Source organism: Anoplophora glabripennis, unplaced genomic scaffold (assembly GCF_000390285.2).
Source record: "Anoplophora glabripennis isolate ALB-LARVAE unplaced genomic scaffold, Agla_2.0 scaffold1547, whole genome shotgun sequence".
Taxonomy (NCBI): Eukaryota; Metazoa; Arthropoda; class Insecta; order Coleoptera; family Cerambycidae; genus Anoplophora; species Anoplophora glabripennis.
Window position 1 is genome coordinate 17,477 of NW_019417620.1, and position 17,717 is coordinate 35,193.

Here is a 17,717-nt window from a genome sequence, read left to right on the forward strand (position 1 = left end):
TACTAAAAGCAATTACTAGGCCTTGGGAAATACATTCCTGGGCAACAATTTAATTTATTCAATTATAATGTCATTAATTTTAAGGGAAGATAGGGAAAAACGAGTAGAATACGAATACGCGATCAAGAAACTTAAAAATGCATAGGTATTTACACTGAAAAAAAGTTTTTTTAAATCATTATTTAAACCCTTATTTGGACCAGTCCTAACCGCTGGCGGCATGGCATTCACGGCTCCCAAGTCAACTCAATGTCGGTTTGAAGCAACGTTGCCAAATTTAAATATTTTCCTACACTCTTAAAATTTGGGGTAAATCCAATACATTTATGAATTTACACTATAGTATTACATAATAAGTAAAGTAAAATTAAAAATTCTTCGTAATAATAAAAATATTTATATTTTACTAAGAAAGTTATGTGTTTTTACTTTATAATCTCAATTTCGGTAAATTTACACCGTGCTATTACCACAGTTAAAAAATTTACAATAAAAATGTATATTTCATTTGGTTATGTGATTTTACATTAAAGGGTAAGTATATTTACAGAAGATTTAATGTAGAAACAGCGCGTCTAGACTAGCAATGATGCAATTGGTCAGACAGACCACGCTGTGGAGTTATAATACTGAGCTGTGCGTATATTGTGCGTTATACTTATAATTAGTGATCTTTCTTAAAAAAAAGATAAAGGTGAGATATTTAAACTAATTTATAATTTTAATAAATATGTGTGGAAGTAGTTTACTATGTCATAACATTATTATTAGGTATAAATATTAATAATATGATGAGAAATAACCACTCTGCCTCGACCAGCATTGAATTACTTCCACAATATTTTACTCACATCTATTTCATTATTAGTTTTTTCTTCATTCTAAGGGTATTAAGCTAATTCTAATCAATTCATATAGTATGAAATAGTTCTTTGATAATAACTGATAATAAGCTGGATGCTGGATATGGTAAAGAAATAATTCCACAGACAAGGATGGAATCAGAAGCTATCTAAAATAACAATAATCTACGCAAATACACATGCCTGATATAATGAAATTATTAAATAACTTTCCTAATTACAAAATTTACTCTTCAACATTAGTACATAATTGTAGGATTATAGTGTAATACCTTTACAATAAAATAAATAGTTTATTTTGTAGTTTAGACTAGGAGTTATGAAACTATGTTTTATTCGTGTTTATTTTATACGAAAAAAGTTCTTTTCCTCGAAAAGATATGGATTACTGTAGGCAACTTTTAATTAAAAAAGCAATGTCTTAATTGTTAACAATTAACGATTTTATTGACTTGATAATGTGTACCAAAAAGTGGCTAGTTAAAATTTAACAATATTAAGAATTCTTAACCATTGATTTGATACTCATATACAGGGTCATTCATTGAGAATGGGCAATCTCTAAACTGGACCAACAACAAAGTTGGAATTTTAATTTCAAATTTCTCAATAATTTTGAAATTTTCAGCAGAATCAACTCGAAAATTGGTGATTTTATGTTTTTTGGCACGAGAATTACGAATTTGATGCTGAATTTGCCGCTATCTGTACAGGGTATTACTCTCTGTTACTTCAGTAAATCAGAACACATTTTGGTGTGTAGTAACTCCTGTTTAGAGATTGCCCATTCTTAATGATATACTTATTCTTAATATTTAAACTAACTTAATAACTTTTTTAAGAGGTCCAATTCTAATATGTTTGGGTTAGCTCGGCCGACTAGGAGGTTACATTACATTATATTTTTTGCTTTTTGATTAAATTTAATTTCGGATAACAGATAGTCAAAGTTGTCCACAATAAACATTATTTCAACAAAAACTTTCAGAACTATATTATTTAAACTTTACTTTACTTTACTTAAATCCAGCGCTATGGAGTTAAATAGCATATCCTACTGGAATTAAATAAATTTATACCTATTAACGAAGTTTAAATTTGAAGTTAACAATAAGTACTTTATTATTTAGTATTTATGTACAATAGCATTGCTGTTAGTGACATTTTATGTGAAATGTGTGTATTAAAACTTATTAACTGTTAATTAATAACAAAAGTTTAGCCAGCGCACAGCTCACTTTTGAATTTTTCTGCACAAAATACATTGATGGGAATTGATTTAAGTTAGTTTGACACCTTTACGAAAAATTAAAAAAAAGGTATGTATTATAATTTTGTAGTATGAAATTTAAATGTTACATTATACACTGCATTTCTACATATAGGTGTAAAAATATCTCTAAGGCCCGATACTTTGAGTCTCCGTTAAGGTTTGATTAACTAATCAAGCGATTAGATTCGTGCCGTAATTTTACGTTTCTCAAGGTTTACATTTTTTGCAGTGTAGTATCAGACATAAATAAACTGTTCTATTTACTATTTTAGAAACTTATGTTCTTAAAATTTTAAAATATATAATGAATGATATAAATTATTTTTTTAAAAGTATGCAATTAACATATTAAATTGCCATTGCTGCCCAGTAAAGACCTCGAGGAGGTATTTACGAACATGCCTTGCCAAAAAACAGTGTTCTCTTAATATCATCCAGACCTTGCTTTGGGATGTCCCCAACCGCCTTGAAATAGTAGGTAGTTCCTCAACAAAATTTAAAACAGCTTCTATCATATTCAAGTCATTTTCCTGATGCCCTGCAGGTTCTCGTTGCGGTATCAAAGACACCGAAGTTGAAAAACTCGCAATCATAAACATTCTCCATATAAAACCTCCATTTCCGCATATTCAAAATTCGCAAAATTAGCCATTACGACAGGTACGCGAAACAATCCGAAATAAACTGCGGGTTGTATTGCATTCTACATAATTTATACATATCTCCTCTCCATATGTATGACGTGATCTCCAAATTTGCGGGAAGATGCGATTAACGGTGGTAGTTTTGAATATTTTATTATTATTTGTGGTTCTGACGTGGCAAAGCTGTTTTGTTTCAATATTCGAATGCTTTGCGTTCCTCCGCGCGTCCGGTCAACAAATGTGAGGGCGCCGAATTAGCGGGAGTTAAGGGATAATTGGCTTATCTTTTAGAAAGTCGAGAAATATGTTTTTCGATTTTCTGTCTTTATTAGGCCTCCCGAGTACCTGGTTAAAATTAATGACATTATGAATAAATCACCCTGTATATTAGCTGTTACTACATGAATTTGCTCTGTTTCTTTGATAATTTAAGAACACAACTTCTGCACAAAATAAAGACGATGCAATAGAACTCAAAATAAAAGAGTACAAGAAAGGACGTATAACCGGTTCGAAAATCAATAAGAGCAAGGAAAGGTGACAAACAGTTTGTTTTATTGCTGAAACGTCCGACCAGGCAACCGACTGTGGATCTGATAGAGGAGACGGTATTGATTTTAAAGTGAATATTGTATAAAGTTGCCAAATAACGTTTCTGATTACGGCTGCATCGAACGCCCGAAGCCGGTGTTGACTTACGAACCGAGGAAAAAAACAAAGACCTGAAAGTATGCGAATGCTCTTCGGCATCACACCAAGGCGGACTCGGTGCTGGGATATTGAATGTCACAATTAACTTTAAAATGTGGGTGCACGCCATACGGATTCTATTACTTTCGTTCGTAAACGACTTAGGAAAGTATAAGGCTTCTTGAACAAGCTTATACGAAATGTTTGGATCAAAATATACTAGTATACGAGTATGTACGTGCTTAACATCGTATAGGCGTTTAGTTTAAAAAAGTAACATTAGTTATAAGAAGTTTTAGTTAAATAGTAGAAAAATAAAACTATTTATAGTTTATTTTGTAGTTTATTTGTAAAAAGTGTGAAATAGCCAAATATAATAATTCAGTAAAAACATATAATTTCAGCGTAGGAGATGTTCAAAATAAATTCCTGAACGTTTTGGCAGCATTATAATCGTAAATAAAAATATCTTCTAACGTTTTTAACACCTGAGGCGTTTCTTCTCAAGTCAGCTTAGTTTTGTATACCATACTTTTCACATATCCCCATAGAAATAAATTTAAGGATGTAAGATCAGGAAAACGTGCTGGCTATTCTAGGGATCCTCGCCTCTCTATTCACCGATTTGGAAATGTGAAATCGAGGTAATGTGGTGGTGCTCCATCCTGCTGGAACCATATCACATCGGATGGAACTTGTGGATTTTATTAAGCAGGATATAAGTTTGCCAAAGCTGGCACGACATTATTTTAGAGCAGAAGTAAATAATTATATCTCCAATTATCCCCAAACATTAACCTTCTCAGGTTTTTGCGTATGTAAGTCTCTCATCCAGTGAGGATTTTCATTAGCCCCGTAGAGACAGTATTGAGAAATGAACGTGGTCGTGAAGAGTAAAAGTGGAGTCATCAGGAAACAAAACATTTTCTAGTTGGATAACCTTTGCACCATTTGTTCACAAAAATACGTTCTTCTATCAAAAGCATCCTTACTAAGCTCCTGTGTTGCGAGCAGTTTATAGGGATGCATTTTATTTTCTTTTAATACGCGAATAATCGGGGAATGAGAAATATTCAATGCTGAAGCTGCTTGTCGACTTGAACTGTGTGCGTTTTCGTCGAACTCAAGCAGTACGTCTTGATTACTCATTGCATTGGAAGCTTCTTTTTTTATCTGCCGTATATGTCCATTTTCACGAAACTGCTTTTCAATTTTGTTAATTGTACCTTGAGATATAGGCGGCAAATCAGAAAATTTGTCTTGAAATAGGCGAGTAACTTTGGTCTGTGATCGCATTCTACCTCCGTAACCAACCATCGTATAAATGGAATTATGTTATGCTTAGACATTGCAGTTAACAAAACTCAAACAATATTAAATAACAAGTAGCTACGGCGCTTTCAATAAAACTGGCAATCTCAGCTATGAAATTTGATGAATTTATGTGTCTTCTTTTTATTTGATAATGTTGAAAAAAATCACTGAAATTGTCTCTGCTAGCCTGCAGCATTTTTTAATAGAGAAGGAAAGGACCTTTAAAATAAGGTATCACAAGCCAGTAGGGGCCCATTTAAAAATTTAGGTATTGCAATTGCCACTCAGAGAGGGTTGAATTTAGGGATGAAATTTTTACGTTGCAGGATGTCATTTCAGAATCCAAAATCGATGTGTCTCGGAATTTTTTTATAAATATGTACAATAACTGGGATAGTGAATTTATTCCATTTGGTTGTACACACTGTATGTATATTTATGTAGTAACCCTTCTTGTTGACTTCTGCGTTGTGTTCCTCAATCGTGTTTATTTACATTGTGTACACCAATGGTTTCCAAAGTGTGGGTTGCGACCCCCTGGGAGGATCACGGAAGTGGTAGCAGGGGTAGCTGAAGGGTTTAGAAAATATAAAACATAAATTTGTTATCTTTAAAAAGCCATGATAAATATGCTTGTTTTTCAGAAATTAATTTCTTAATGTTACAGTTCGTTCTAGCTATTGCTGAGTATATTATTAGTTTCTAATTCTAGGTATGGTATCAAAACTTTAAAAGTTTCTTATGTTTTCTCAGAACACTCTTGTTCTCTTTTACTTCAAAAAAGATCTAAACTGCCAGAAACATAATCCTTTATTTTAACATCGTACCAGCATGTATCTCAAAAAAATCAATTTAATTGGAATTTAGGTCAATTGTATACAACTTTTTAAAATTTGATGACAATCATATTCAAAGATGTTTCCACTTTCAGCACAATTTTCAGGTTAGAGTAGTTACAAACTTACCTAGCGGTTTTAATAGCGGATCTGCCCCCACAAAGCCCAGCCCAAGAACAACAAGTGCAATTCAAAGCGCATTATAAATCTGTAATTGGAGGCGTCCTGGTACACAGGCCACGTCATAACAATCCGAAAAACCATGGTATTCTACGTAGTCTAGGGGATTTAAGTTCGGTGATCTAGGAGATCACTGTTGGTTGGGTTGAACTACGCCTTGGCCTATCCATTTATTTTGGTACACTCTATCAAGATATTATCGAGTTGCTAAACTGAAATGAAATGGTGCTCCGTCATGCGTAAATCATAAGCGGTATCGCAGATTAAGTGGTACAACATCAAGAAAGACCGGCAGTTGATTTCCAATAAAGTCTCGATATCTATTTGCCAACTAATCTTAATGGAAGAAAGAAAGGTCCAATCGGGTAATCCCCAATAATACCCATCCAAACGTTTAGGTGGAACTGATGTTGATAATTAACTTCTCGTGTCGAGTGGGGATTTTCATACTCCTATTGATGGTTATAGCGAAAATTTTGTAGGGAGATAAATTGGATCTTTAGCCGTTTCGTAAAATACTCATTGACAGAAATTTAAACGTAATTGTTTGGTAATAATTTTTACGGTTAAAGCTGATATTTCAAAATTTTAGAGTATGTATTTATTTCCAGATTTGATGCAGCATCTTGCAATTGAGGTGTTGTGAGTGTTAAAAGTTATATCTGCCATTCCCAAATTTGTAAACAGAGGCATTATAATGAAATTATCAATAGAAAAAAAGTAGTGACTAATTTACTTGACAGTAAAAAATGAAGTTGTCAGTGTTATTTTAAGATGCGAGTAAATAAAGGCTGTCCCAAAACATACGCAGGCTTTCATATGAGGGAAACAGATTTTAGTAATTAAAAAGTTGGCAAAATGTTTACATGTTTTTAAAAGGTAGACATTGCCATTAAATATGAAAGGGAATATCGGACAAATGTCCTCCACGACTCATCTAGCAAATTCCGTATTACGCTTTCGCATACTTGCGGCTGAATTTCGTTGATAACTCTCCGAATTTCTGCCTTTGATTCAGTAATGGTACTCATTTGAGCAGAATGAATTTTGGATTTTACGAATCGCTTCAGGCAAAAGTCGTAAGATCGCATGATCTTGGTGGCCAAGTCACTTAAATGTTACGTGAGATGAGTCGTCCATTAAATTCCTGCCATAACAAGTAGATAGTTTCACGTGCCGTATGGCAGGTGACACGTAGAAATATTTTCGGATGAACGGTCAGTATGAGGAAGGTCTGTTTTTTTATTGTCTGCAACCGAACCTGTTTATTCAAATTTGGCAGCTAATCCTTTCACAATTGCTTCATTTGGAGTGTTCCTTCTACCGAAAATTCCACGTAATTTGCTCACAGTCTCAGCTACACACTCTCCTTACTTGTAATGAATGTTCGCAATATTCACTCGCTCATCCCTCGTATAGCGCTCCGTTTTGTCTAACAGCAACGTGTTTACTACAACAGGTGATCCTGCGCAATGCTGCCAACTCTTCAGAATGAAAATGGCGTACAATTCAAATCCTGTGTTACTTTTAGGACATCCTTTACAGTTTTTAATATTCAGAGTCATCTTTATGATTAAGTATTTCACGGCTTACTTATACCCCCTATTGCCGTTTGTAATTACTTCGTAAATGGTAGTTCCTAGCAACGTTTTAAAAGAGTAAATATTTTTGTCTTTTCAGTGAAGTTTTAAGGATTTGTCTTCAAACCTTAAAAAATCCAGTGACTCATCGTCTTTTTTCTCAGTAAATACAATCTAACGCACCCTTAGGGGTGAGAGGGATGAGGGTAGATCATGACGAAATATAAAGTTATTTTATAGCACACAAACGAAACTTCTTCTAACTATTAGTTACAGGACCTAAAGTTGTTGAAACTGAGACTACAACTTATCGTAGACTCAAGACGACATAGTGTTATTCTTTTAAATGCTAATATTTCGGTTATTAAAAGAGTTTTAATAAGACTTTTTTTTTTAATTATTATTTTTTTCCTACAAACACCATTTAAAAGGAAAAACCCATTTTCAACAACACCCTGTACTTAAAGTAATCAAAATACCCGACTACGTAGTGAGGTAGCCTGGAACGTAGTAAACAAGATTGATTTTTCATGCGCGTTTTAAGCTATTTGAGAAAAACAAGCTGCTGTATGTATATGTAGGACGGTCGAAAGACGACCTTATCTGAGTTTACGACATAATTACCCGTATATTTAGTTTTAGGATGCCCTCGGGATTTCCAATAGACTCCTTATCCAGGGGTCTTGCGGTTCTCAATTCCCCAGTCACGGCATCAAGAAGAAAGTAGTCCATTGGATCTGAAATAATGACAGTGTTCTATTTTTATTCCTTCTTTTGTTAGCCTTATAATTTACATTTGTCGTCAGATATCTATTAAAATTGTTAAAATTTTGCACCACCAAATATTGATGCGAGGTATGTTAGAAAAAAGATTGAAATGTTGCTTGATTGATTCGTATAAATGTACGTCCAGAAAAGGCAAATATTTCCTTTGAAGTTTGAAATGCAAAGAAAAACACAGACTGGACATCTCTTTTGAATCTACCGGAATTTTTTTTAAGTTTTCAGATATGTGGATACCTTTCTCATATCCAATATTAAAATTTCAACTCAAAAGCTGACTTATTTTCAAATCAGCAAGCATTTTGGTATGCATTAAGCGGATGTTATACTAGTTGCGAATTAATTGTATAACAGGATTGTGTTTTTTAATTCGTTGTTTACATTTAAGTAAATTAAAATTGATCTAGTTTATTCCCCATTGCAAGACCTTTTACATTATTTGGTCTTGTTATGATCATATTCTAATATAATAAATCAAATTTACTTTCTTTGACACTTAATTGTCACAAGTGTCATTTTGTTCGTACGAACTGACCTGATGAAATGAGCTAATATCATTATACTAAATATTTGTACGAATTCATTATTATCCAGGGAATGAAGAGAAAAATAGGGTAAAATCTCTGAATACTTTTACTTCAAAGATCAAAAGTTAAAGGATTAGGGTTAGAGAATAATTAAAATTACGTGCGTGACGTAGTTAGTTGTACTTACTATTAATTAATTCGTAGACAATTTTTCTGGGTATGCCTCTATCGCCATCCTCAGCATGTACAGTCATAACTAAGGTGTTGATGGGAGCATTTTCGTCTACTTCGGTGGTAAGATTCCCTTCGAAATAAGGAGGTGTGTCCTGTACATCCCCTACCTTAATTGATACGGTTGTAGAGTTGCTCAGTTCACCATCCTGGAAACAGAGAATAACATAATAGAAAGGACAGAAAAACCAAAATATCAAACAAATTACTATAATGATTACATATTTAAATCTGTGGAGAAAAATACAAGGATATCGATGTAATTCCAATACCAAAAAGAATAAGAATAAAAATAAGGAAGTAATAACTATTATGAGAATTTGTAGTCCCAATCAACAATGTGGCGCATATTACACGTATGCATCCCTATCATGTACAACTTGTCCAAGAATCAATACCAGCAGATCAATCGTTATGGATTAGATTTTGTATATCATTGTTACAACAAAAAAGTTTAAATTCATCGGGATCGTTTTTAACACCGTTTTGTGAATGTTGATAATCGCTTAATTGGACGACTCCTATTGTCAAATCGAATGGACGATTTTCAATATGTTGATTTTCTTTGAAATAATCTGCCTAGACTTCTCGAATATGTGCCGTTAGATGTTCTACAACGAATGTGGTTCATACATTTGCACGATGGTGCGTCTCCTCATTTCTGACAAAATGTTCAGGATTGTTTTAATAATGACCAAGAAGTACGATCTATTAGACAAGAAGGACCAGTTGCATGGCTACCCCGATCTCCTGACTTAAACCCTCTCGATTTTTTATTGTGACATTTAAAAAAATGTTTATTAGGCTGAAGTGGAAACTGTTGATGATTTACGCAAACGTATTACAGCTACTGCAGTAATTTTGTTTTGGTCTGTCAAAACTGGATCAAATAAGCTCAAATATATTTTCGTGTGGGTGGATAAAACTTTGACTGTTGTTATAACATCATGTAAATACCTAATAATTCTTTCTTGATTAAGGTGCTAATTATCATTTACTGATTACATTTATGTTATAACAGTAGGAACTAATAACAGTAATAAAAGTAATAACTGAAAACATTAACACAAAATACCTGCGATAAAACTCCTTATTTATTACCTTGTTAAATTATTTTCATCTAACTTTTTATGTACACGCCAGTTGACGTGAATGCATTGCGATAGTTCGGGTATTACAGTCGATCAAATTTCAGTGGCATGTAGATAGATGTTTTTAAATAAAATTGAAAATGTCCCAATTGAATTTTTTTTAGACTAGGTATCGCATTCATTGGATAACTTGTGAACCGGCATGTATATTTTAAAATTATAAAATGGTTATCTTAGACAACATTTTGTTAGTCGAAAATCAAATACGTGTTTTTTATTGTGGGAAATGTCAATGACGGCGCCTGAAAATTAAAATAGTCCCACGAATTTCTTTTGAGTAGATTTATTTGCTTAAGTAGAAAACATTTTGAAAACTTGCAAGGAAATTTGCGAAATAAAAAATAAAAATAGAAGTGGCCGACCCTGAAATCTCGGAAAGGTTTGCACTCATTGAATACACCAGGTACATGTGTGAGATTTCCAGGGAATCGTTCGGCTACAGTTTTTTATTTTTTATTTTTACGAACAAGATAAAGCAAAGCCTTCATAAATGATTACAAGTCACGTGATCAGTAGTTTTATTTGGAACAGTAATTTTATTTCTCTTATGTTGACCATTAAATTGCCGCAAAATTAAAAATGATTAAAATAGTAAGATAAACGTTACATTAAAACACAATGTTCTGTTTCACCAGCTATAATTGGTGTAATTTTTCACGAGGTACTATTCAACTACTGTTTAAAGGCAAGGCGATGACAATGCTGCTTCAATATCCGCGTCACTCGTTCTCCCACGCCGTAATACTCCCGTGTTGGCCGCCTTGTTGCCATGACAACTGCCGTAAACAACGCTTCGAAGAGAAGTGGAATACAGACTGATTTCGATCTGCGTCACTTACGTATAATATACGTTGTATGGTAGGAGGCAACGAAGGCAATGTTTTTTTAGAAAGGGTTCATCGCGCAACTATTCTGTTTATTTCTGCGTGTTAAACAAACAAACAATATATGTTCTATATAGAATTATACACAAATTATAAAATTTATATAAAATTAAAAATGATTTTAAATTGCACAACCAAACGCAAATTTTATGTGAAACGGTGCGTCACTTGTCTTGATAAAATAAGTAGGTAACTGTAAACTGGCTACAGGTATTGGCAAAGGTAACTTAATTGAAGATAACAGCTTTTATATAAAAATTGTGAATATATAAGATGAAAATATTAAACCAGATACCTATGTTGTTTTACTATTCATTGACAGTATTAGATTAAAGTAGCAGTTTTCAAATAATTTTCCCAAACTTCAAAATTTTCCTTTGCTCGGATAATAAGGTTATAAAAACCGGTATCTACCTTTTAAGGGACTACGTTTTGATTGAAGTTTCCCTTGGGAGCATATAAATATTTTTTTACAATTCCGTAGAGATCCACCCGCACATTGATATTGCCTAAATAAAATATGATCGTGGCTCCCATTCCGCGATATCCCGCTTTCACTTCTCGTGTTTCATCTATAAGAGATGAGAGTGACTCGTCGCCGGAATGAAAGGACCCCGACCAGAGGCGGTTCGTCGGGATGGGCAAAGCGGGGTGGCTGCCCACCCCAGAATATCTTAGTAAATATAGGAAACAAAATTTTTCACATAAGAATATGTAACATTTTTCTTACTATTGATGAAAATAATAATAATACGAGGGTTCCATCTTCTATTTTATCTCTTCTTCGTCTATTGTTCATCTTCTCGTCTTCTTCTTCATCTATTATTCATCTGTCTTCGTTTTCTCGTCTTATTCTTTGTTTTCTCGTCTTCTTTTTCGTTTTCTCGTCTTCTTCTTCGTCCTCGTCTTCTTCATCTATTCTCTTCTTCGTCTATTTTCGCGTTTCTCCATAAAAATTGCAATGCTGGTTTGTTAAAAAATTGTGATATATTTGTATAATTTTCAGGGATGTGGGGAAGAAAAACTTGTGTTTGAAGGTAACAGGTCGATTAATAAAAAATGTAAAAATATTTGCTATTTAAAAACATTAAAATAAAACAATACAATTGCGAAAAGCAACGAGCCACCACTGAGCCCAGCGCATACCTACCGTTGCTTTAAGAAGAAATCCATATTCCTGCTGGATGGCGTAGTTTAATTTTCTTTTCAGGATAATCGCGCCCTGATACGAACTCTGTTCAGAACTAAGCGTTTCGATATTAAAAATTTCGCACGCGTCCTGGTATTCCGGTAAATTTGTGCATTCCACCTCGATGTTCGAGCCCGTGGTGTCCCTGTCGGTGATGTTGATGCTGGAGAATACTGTCGTGCCCGGCGGCGTGTCCTCGTTTATCACTATTTCGTACGGCGTCTGGAAATAAATGGAAAATTAAAAATTAATAATTAAGTTATGTAATTAAAAAATTAATGTATTTATTAAATATATTAAAATACCGGGAAAAATAGAAGTGGGGATTACTTGCAAAAATTAGGAAAAAGAGTCCCTATGAACATGTGTCCGAAAACGTTTTATTTTAGAGGTATAAGGTGTTGAAATTTCAAATATATCACATATTCTAAACTATCTAGAGCAATGAGACTTCAGATAATGATTTATCTAATTAAAGGTAAAAATTTGCTCAGTTCGGAAGGAAGTCACAAATATTAAAGACCCCATAAATTCTACGCCACTGGGTACTTTAGAAATTTGATCACTGTCTGTAACGTCAAATCGTAGTATATCGTAGAAACAAGATCTCTTCCATTACATCTACAGGGTGGTTCGAAGTTTATGCAGGAAACTTCGAGGGCAGATAGATCCATGTAAAATAATATGTGTTTGCCTTATAAATATCGGTCTGGAACAGCCACGTTTTAGAGATACAGGGTGTTGAAGTTGTTAAAAAAATTGATTTTTTGTTTATATCTCCGGAATCTATTAACCGATCTCAATAAAACATTCCCTTCCCAATACATTCCCTAAAATATGATCTTTAAAGTTATAACCAGTGGTGTACAACTGGGTAGGGGTCAATCTCCTTTTTTACAAAAAAAACCGACGCCACTGCATTTTTTACAAGTTATTGTAACGGATTTATATTGTAATGCACAAAATACGTAAAAAATGTAACTTGAATTTTTTCCCTAAGATTCGCCGTTTTCAAGTTATTCATATCAATACAATCTTCTTGTGCAGACATTTCTAACAATAATATTACAATTATATTTATGTTTATGCTTAAAAGTAAGTGGAATTCGTAAAAACATCAACAAAACTTATTACACTCGCTTCCACACCACCTGTGAGGTAGAGTTCCTTACGCGTTTTGGTTTTCCCTGGAAGCCGAACCCACTATCTTTAAAAATAAGAACAACTTAAATCAAAATAATAATAAATGTAGTTACATTTACCAAAGGCGAGGGGTAGTGAATTTTCACAATCTGCATATTTGGTCACAAGAAAATCGTCATGAAATTCGGACAAGATCTTCTCAACACGAATTTTCTATGAACGTGTGGCTCGGAATAATTCGCAACAAAGTTTGTAGACATTTCTTCTTGCCACCCCGTCTAAATTCCCAGTCATTTCTAAACTTTCTAGAAAATTATCTATTTGAATTATTAGAGGATGTTCCATTAAATATGCGATAAAATAGCTGGATACAATGGATGGTGCTCCCGCGCATTCTGAGAGAATAGGGAGAACAATATAAGAATGGCTTAATGAAAATTATATGGGGCGATGGATAGGTAGAAGACCAAATGCCAATGTCAACCATAATGGAGCAGAGGGTTCAGTGTCTTGGCCAGACAGATTGCCATATCTAAACCGCCTGGACTTCTATGTTTGGGGTCATCTGAGAAGTAAAGTTTATTCTACTCCAACAAATAGAAGACCACAACTACTGCAACGAATAGAAGACGGGTGTAATGTATTAAAAGAAAACCACCACATGATATTCACTTGACACTTCAATTAATTTCATTAATAGAATATGTCAGAAATGTATCGATGTGGGTGGTTCGCATTTTGAACAATTGTTGTAAATACGTAACGTTAATTTTGTTTCTTGTTTAGTTGCTGTTGCTTGGTAAATATATTTTCATTATTTTGATTTAAATTGTTCTTATTTGTAAAGAGTATTAGGCCTCCAGGGAAAACTAAAAACGCTAGGAACACTCACAGCTGATGTAGAAAGGAGTGTAAATAATTTTGTTGATGTGCTTAGAAATTGCACTTACTTTTAAGCATAAACATAATTACTCTTGTAATATTATGGTTTGAAGTGTCTGCCACAAGGGGATTGTATTGGTATAAATAAGTTGAGAACGGCAAATCTTAGGAAAAAAATTCAAGTTACCTTTTTCACGTATTTTATGCATTAGAATATAAATCAGTTAAAATGACATGTAAAAAATGCAGTGGCGTAGTTTTTTTTGTAAAAAAGGAGATGGACCCCTGCCCAGTTGTACACAACTGGTTATACCTTTAAAGATTATATTTTAGGGAATGTAAGGCCTACTATCATACATTATCCGTACTAAATTTTATTGAGATCGGTTAATAGATTCCAGAGATATAAACAAAAAAACACTTTTTGTAACAACTTCAACACCCTGTATCTATAAAACGGGGCCGTTCCAAACCAATGTTTATAAGGCAAACACATATTATTTTAAAGAGATCCATCTGCCTCGATGTTTCCTGCATAAAATGCGGACCACCCTGTATACAAATTACCATTTTCGAGGTAATACATTTTCTTTTGTAACTTGTATTTTGCTTACAAAGCACTCCAGTTAATCTAAAATAATTATTTACAAAGTAAACTTTTTTTTTTCTAAAAAATACGATATGATCGTGACAAATGCGAAAAAATCATTGGCTTAGAAATTCAGCGTTTTATTAAAAGATCAAGGGGCATAGCAGTGAAAAAATATTTTTAGAAAAATAATTTTATGAACTTTTCTTGTAAAACGGCTACTTTTAGTGTTGTTGTAATGCCAATGTAAGCTAAGAAACTAATAACTTGTTAAAAAAAAAGGGAACAAAACTTTTTTTAGAAATGTTTCTAGAAGCTATAGACACTGATCAAATTTCTAAAATGATGTCGTATGACCATGTTACCTCAATCAGTGATTCACCCATTTATATTTAAAATCAAGAAATTTTCACCTTTAATTAGATTAGTCATTAGTCCAATTCGCTTCATCTTCGTTAAACGTGATTTTTCCAAATTTCAACATTCTGTGTCTCTTAACATACATTTTTTGGACATGTTTTATTTCTTTGCAAGGGATCGCCAATTGAATTTTTCTCAATATCAATGAGTCACTCTATATAAAAATCAGGTATTATTTTGAATTAATTAACTTTAATTTTAACAAATCCATCAATTAATTATGTGAAACAACTGTGTGTGTCTATGTATTTATTTCGGCGACCTCATTATTTTATGATTGATATTCGGTTTACCATTTACACATTTAATTATTTACTCATTTATCTACTTATTTACTTAATTATATCAGCACAACAAAAGTGGTATGTTCTAAACTCATGTCATCTATGTATTATGTATATAAAAAATCCAATATGTCATGGAAGTAGTTATTTTTTAATTGCCAAAACCATATTTAACAGCTAAAAAGCAAAAAAACTACATTCAGCAGGTTTCTCCTAGGGTACAGTCCTGGAAATGAGTCGACATCATATTCTTATATAAGGCTTATTGCATATTTTATGTATCAGTCAATCAATCATTGCAGGTTCTTGATGAAAATCGATTGTAACACTGAATGAATGTAATATTGAACTTACGTCGAAAGGATTGAAGTACTTTTTAATTCAATACAAAGTTTTACATTCTTTCCTGCAAACTTTCAGCGTTGGGTGAACCCAATAATTATCTAAAAATCAGCTAAAATTCTACATACGTTGGTTACAAGTTAGAAACATGAACCACAGCGCAGAGACAGACAAATTTACGAACTCTAGACACTCAGACAGACAAGAGCAACGCGGGCTTGTTTAATAAATAATAATGAACTTAAATTTATAATCCATAGACACTGCACATTCATCTAATACCACATGATATTCCGGGCATACAAAGACAAAATCAGTCCTCTTCTCCCCGAACCCCAAAAAATCTGTTACTATTTTGCATTTACTGGATTTCTCTTTGGATACAGCATTCCAAACGAGTTTATCTCCAATCATATCTGAAATATATGAAACTATTCGCAAATTTTTACAGTAATATGATTTATTACTTAAGAACTCCTAATTTCCATGTAGGAATTATTGCATTAATAAAGTAAATCAAAGGAAAATGGGATTCCCAAAGGAAAATTCTGGAGTATTTAGAAGGACCTAGGTAGTAAATATGCCAGTATCAAAAATATAGTTTTCAGTTAGTAAGGCTAAATAAATCTGCCTAGAAATAGAGAAGTGCTCTTTCCTGATACAAATATTAGACTTGTCTTCAAAGTCAAACTCTGCTTTAATATATAAAACCTTCAACACGAATATGTCGAGAAAATCCAAATAATCCAACTATACTTAAAGGCTGTTCTAAAGTGGCTTTTTTTTGGAAATATTATTGGATGCTAAGAAGATGTATAGGGATTTCTAACATCCATGAAGAACTAGAAGATTACAACGCTGATCTTGTCTTCGAATGTCCAGGACATCCCAGTGTGTATTGTATGTGCAGCTCGTTTACTAAAAAAGTTCACGTCTTTCACTTGTCTGTAAATTTATGGTTTGAGTTTGTGACCTGAACCTGAATGTAGAAATTTTACTGATCTTTAGGGTTTAGGAGTAGTTTTCTGATGTTCAACATAACCTTAAAGACTGCAAGGGTTGATTGAGCCTTGAACTCCCAAAATATGCATTAAGTGCCAGTGCTGAATCCAACGAGAAATCTACTGCAAAGTTTTGGCTGTTTCTCAGGTTTTAGAGGCAGTTTTTGGCAAATTAATAAAACTAGTGAGTGATGCAGCATTTCTCGTGGCAAATTACATAAGGTGGCATGGATCTCATCCACCAAATAGATCACATGTGCCTGTATTATTTATAAAATGCTATATCCCAGAAAATACATAATAGGGGGTAGAAAACCAAATAAAGGGCAGAGAAGTACGTAAGAACAGGAAACTACATAGTAATGCAGCAGATTATATTTCTTTCTATTTTCATAATCTGAAGCATTAAACTTCTTAAGTATAGGCTCCTGAGGCATAAAGTGCCATATTTTTGAAATCAATACAAAATTTAAAAATCTTCTTTGAATACCTTCAAGGGCGTTCGGTGGAGTAATTTATACAATATTCTACACCCCTTATCTTTTTATCTTTTTATTTAGGAAAAAATGATACAGTCCAAAGTTTTAGGAAATTTTTTAGGACAAAAGACATTTTTTTAAATACATTTTCTTACAAAGGGATCCGCAAGACCAATTCAATGCAAATATATCATTGTAATTAGAAAAAGGAGAGGAATCCAAAAAACGATCAAAGTACAAGATGCCCATTAAAAAAACAAATGTTTGGTTATGCAACAGTCAATTATTTTCTATATATTGCTATTTTAAAGCAAATCAAGAAACACATATGTATGAAAAAAAGAGAGTTTAGAATCACACACAGATCTTCTTTCGTCTCTGGTTGTTAAGTACATACATAGTCAATTATTAAATAATTGTTTAATAAAACTC

General features: G+C 33.1%; 1 protein-coding gene across 1 annotated transcript in view; it reads right to left on the minus strand.

The window, feature by feature from the left end:
* The window catches only part of LOC108916112 (cadherin-87A-like), a gene marked incomplete at its 3' end in the record, with an annotated part of 33,994 nt that overhangs the window by 12,784 nt on the left and 3,493 nt on the right, over positions 1-17,717 (minus strand). The window contains exons 3-5 of the mRNA XM_018722314.1: positions 12,107-12,367; positions 8,878-9,070; positions 8,005-8,117 (exon numbers count right to left, since the gene is read on the minus strand). Of these exons, the coding sequence (XP_018577830.1) occupies positions 8,005-8,117; positions 8,878-9,070; positions 12,107-12,367 (567 nt within the window). The remainder of the gene's footprint in view (positions 1-8,004; positions 8,118-8,877; positions 9,071-12,106; positions 12,368-17,717) is intronic.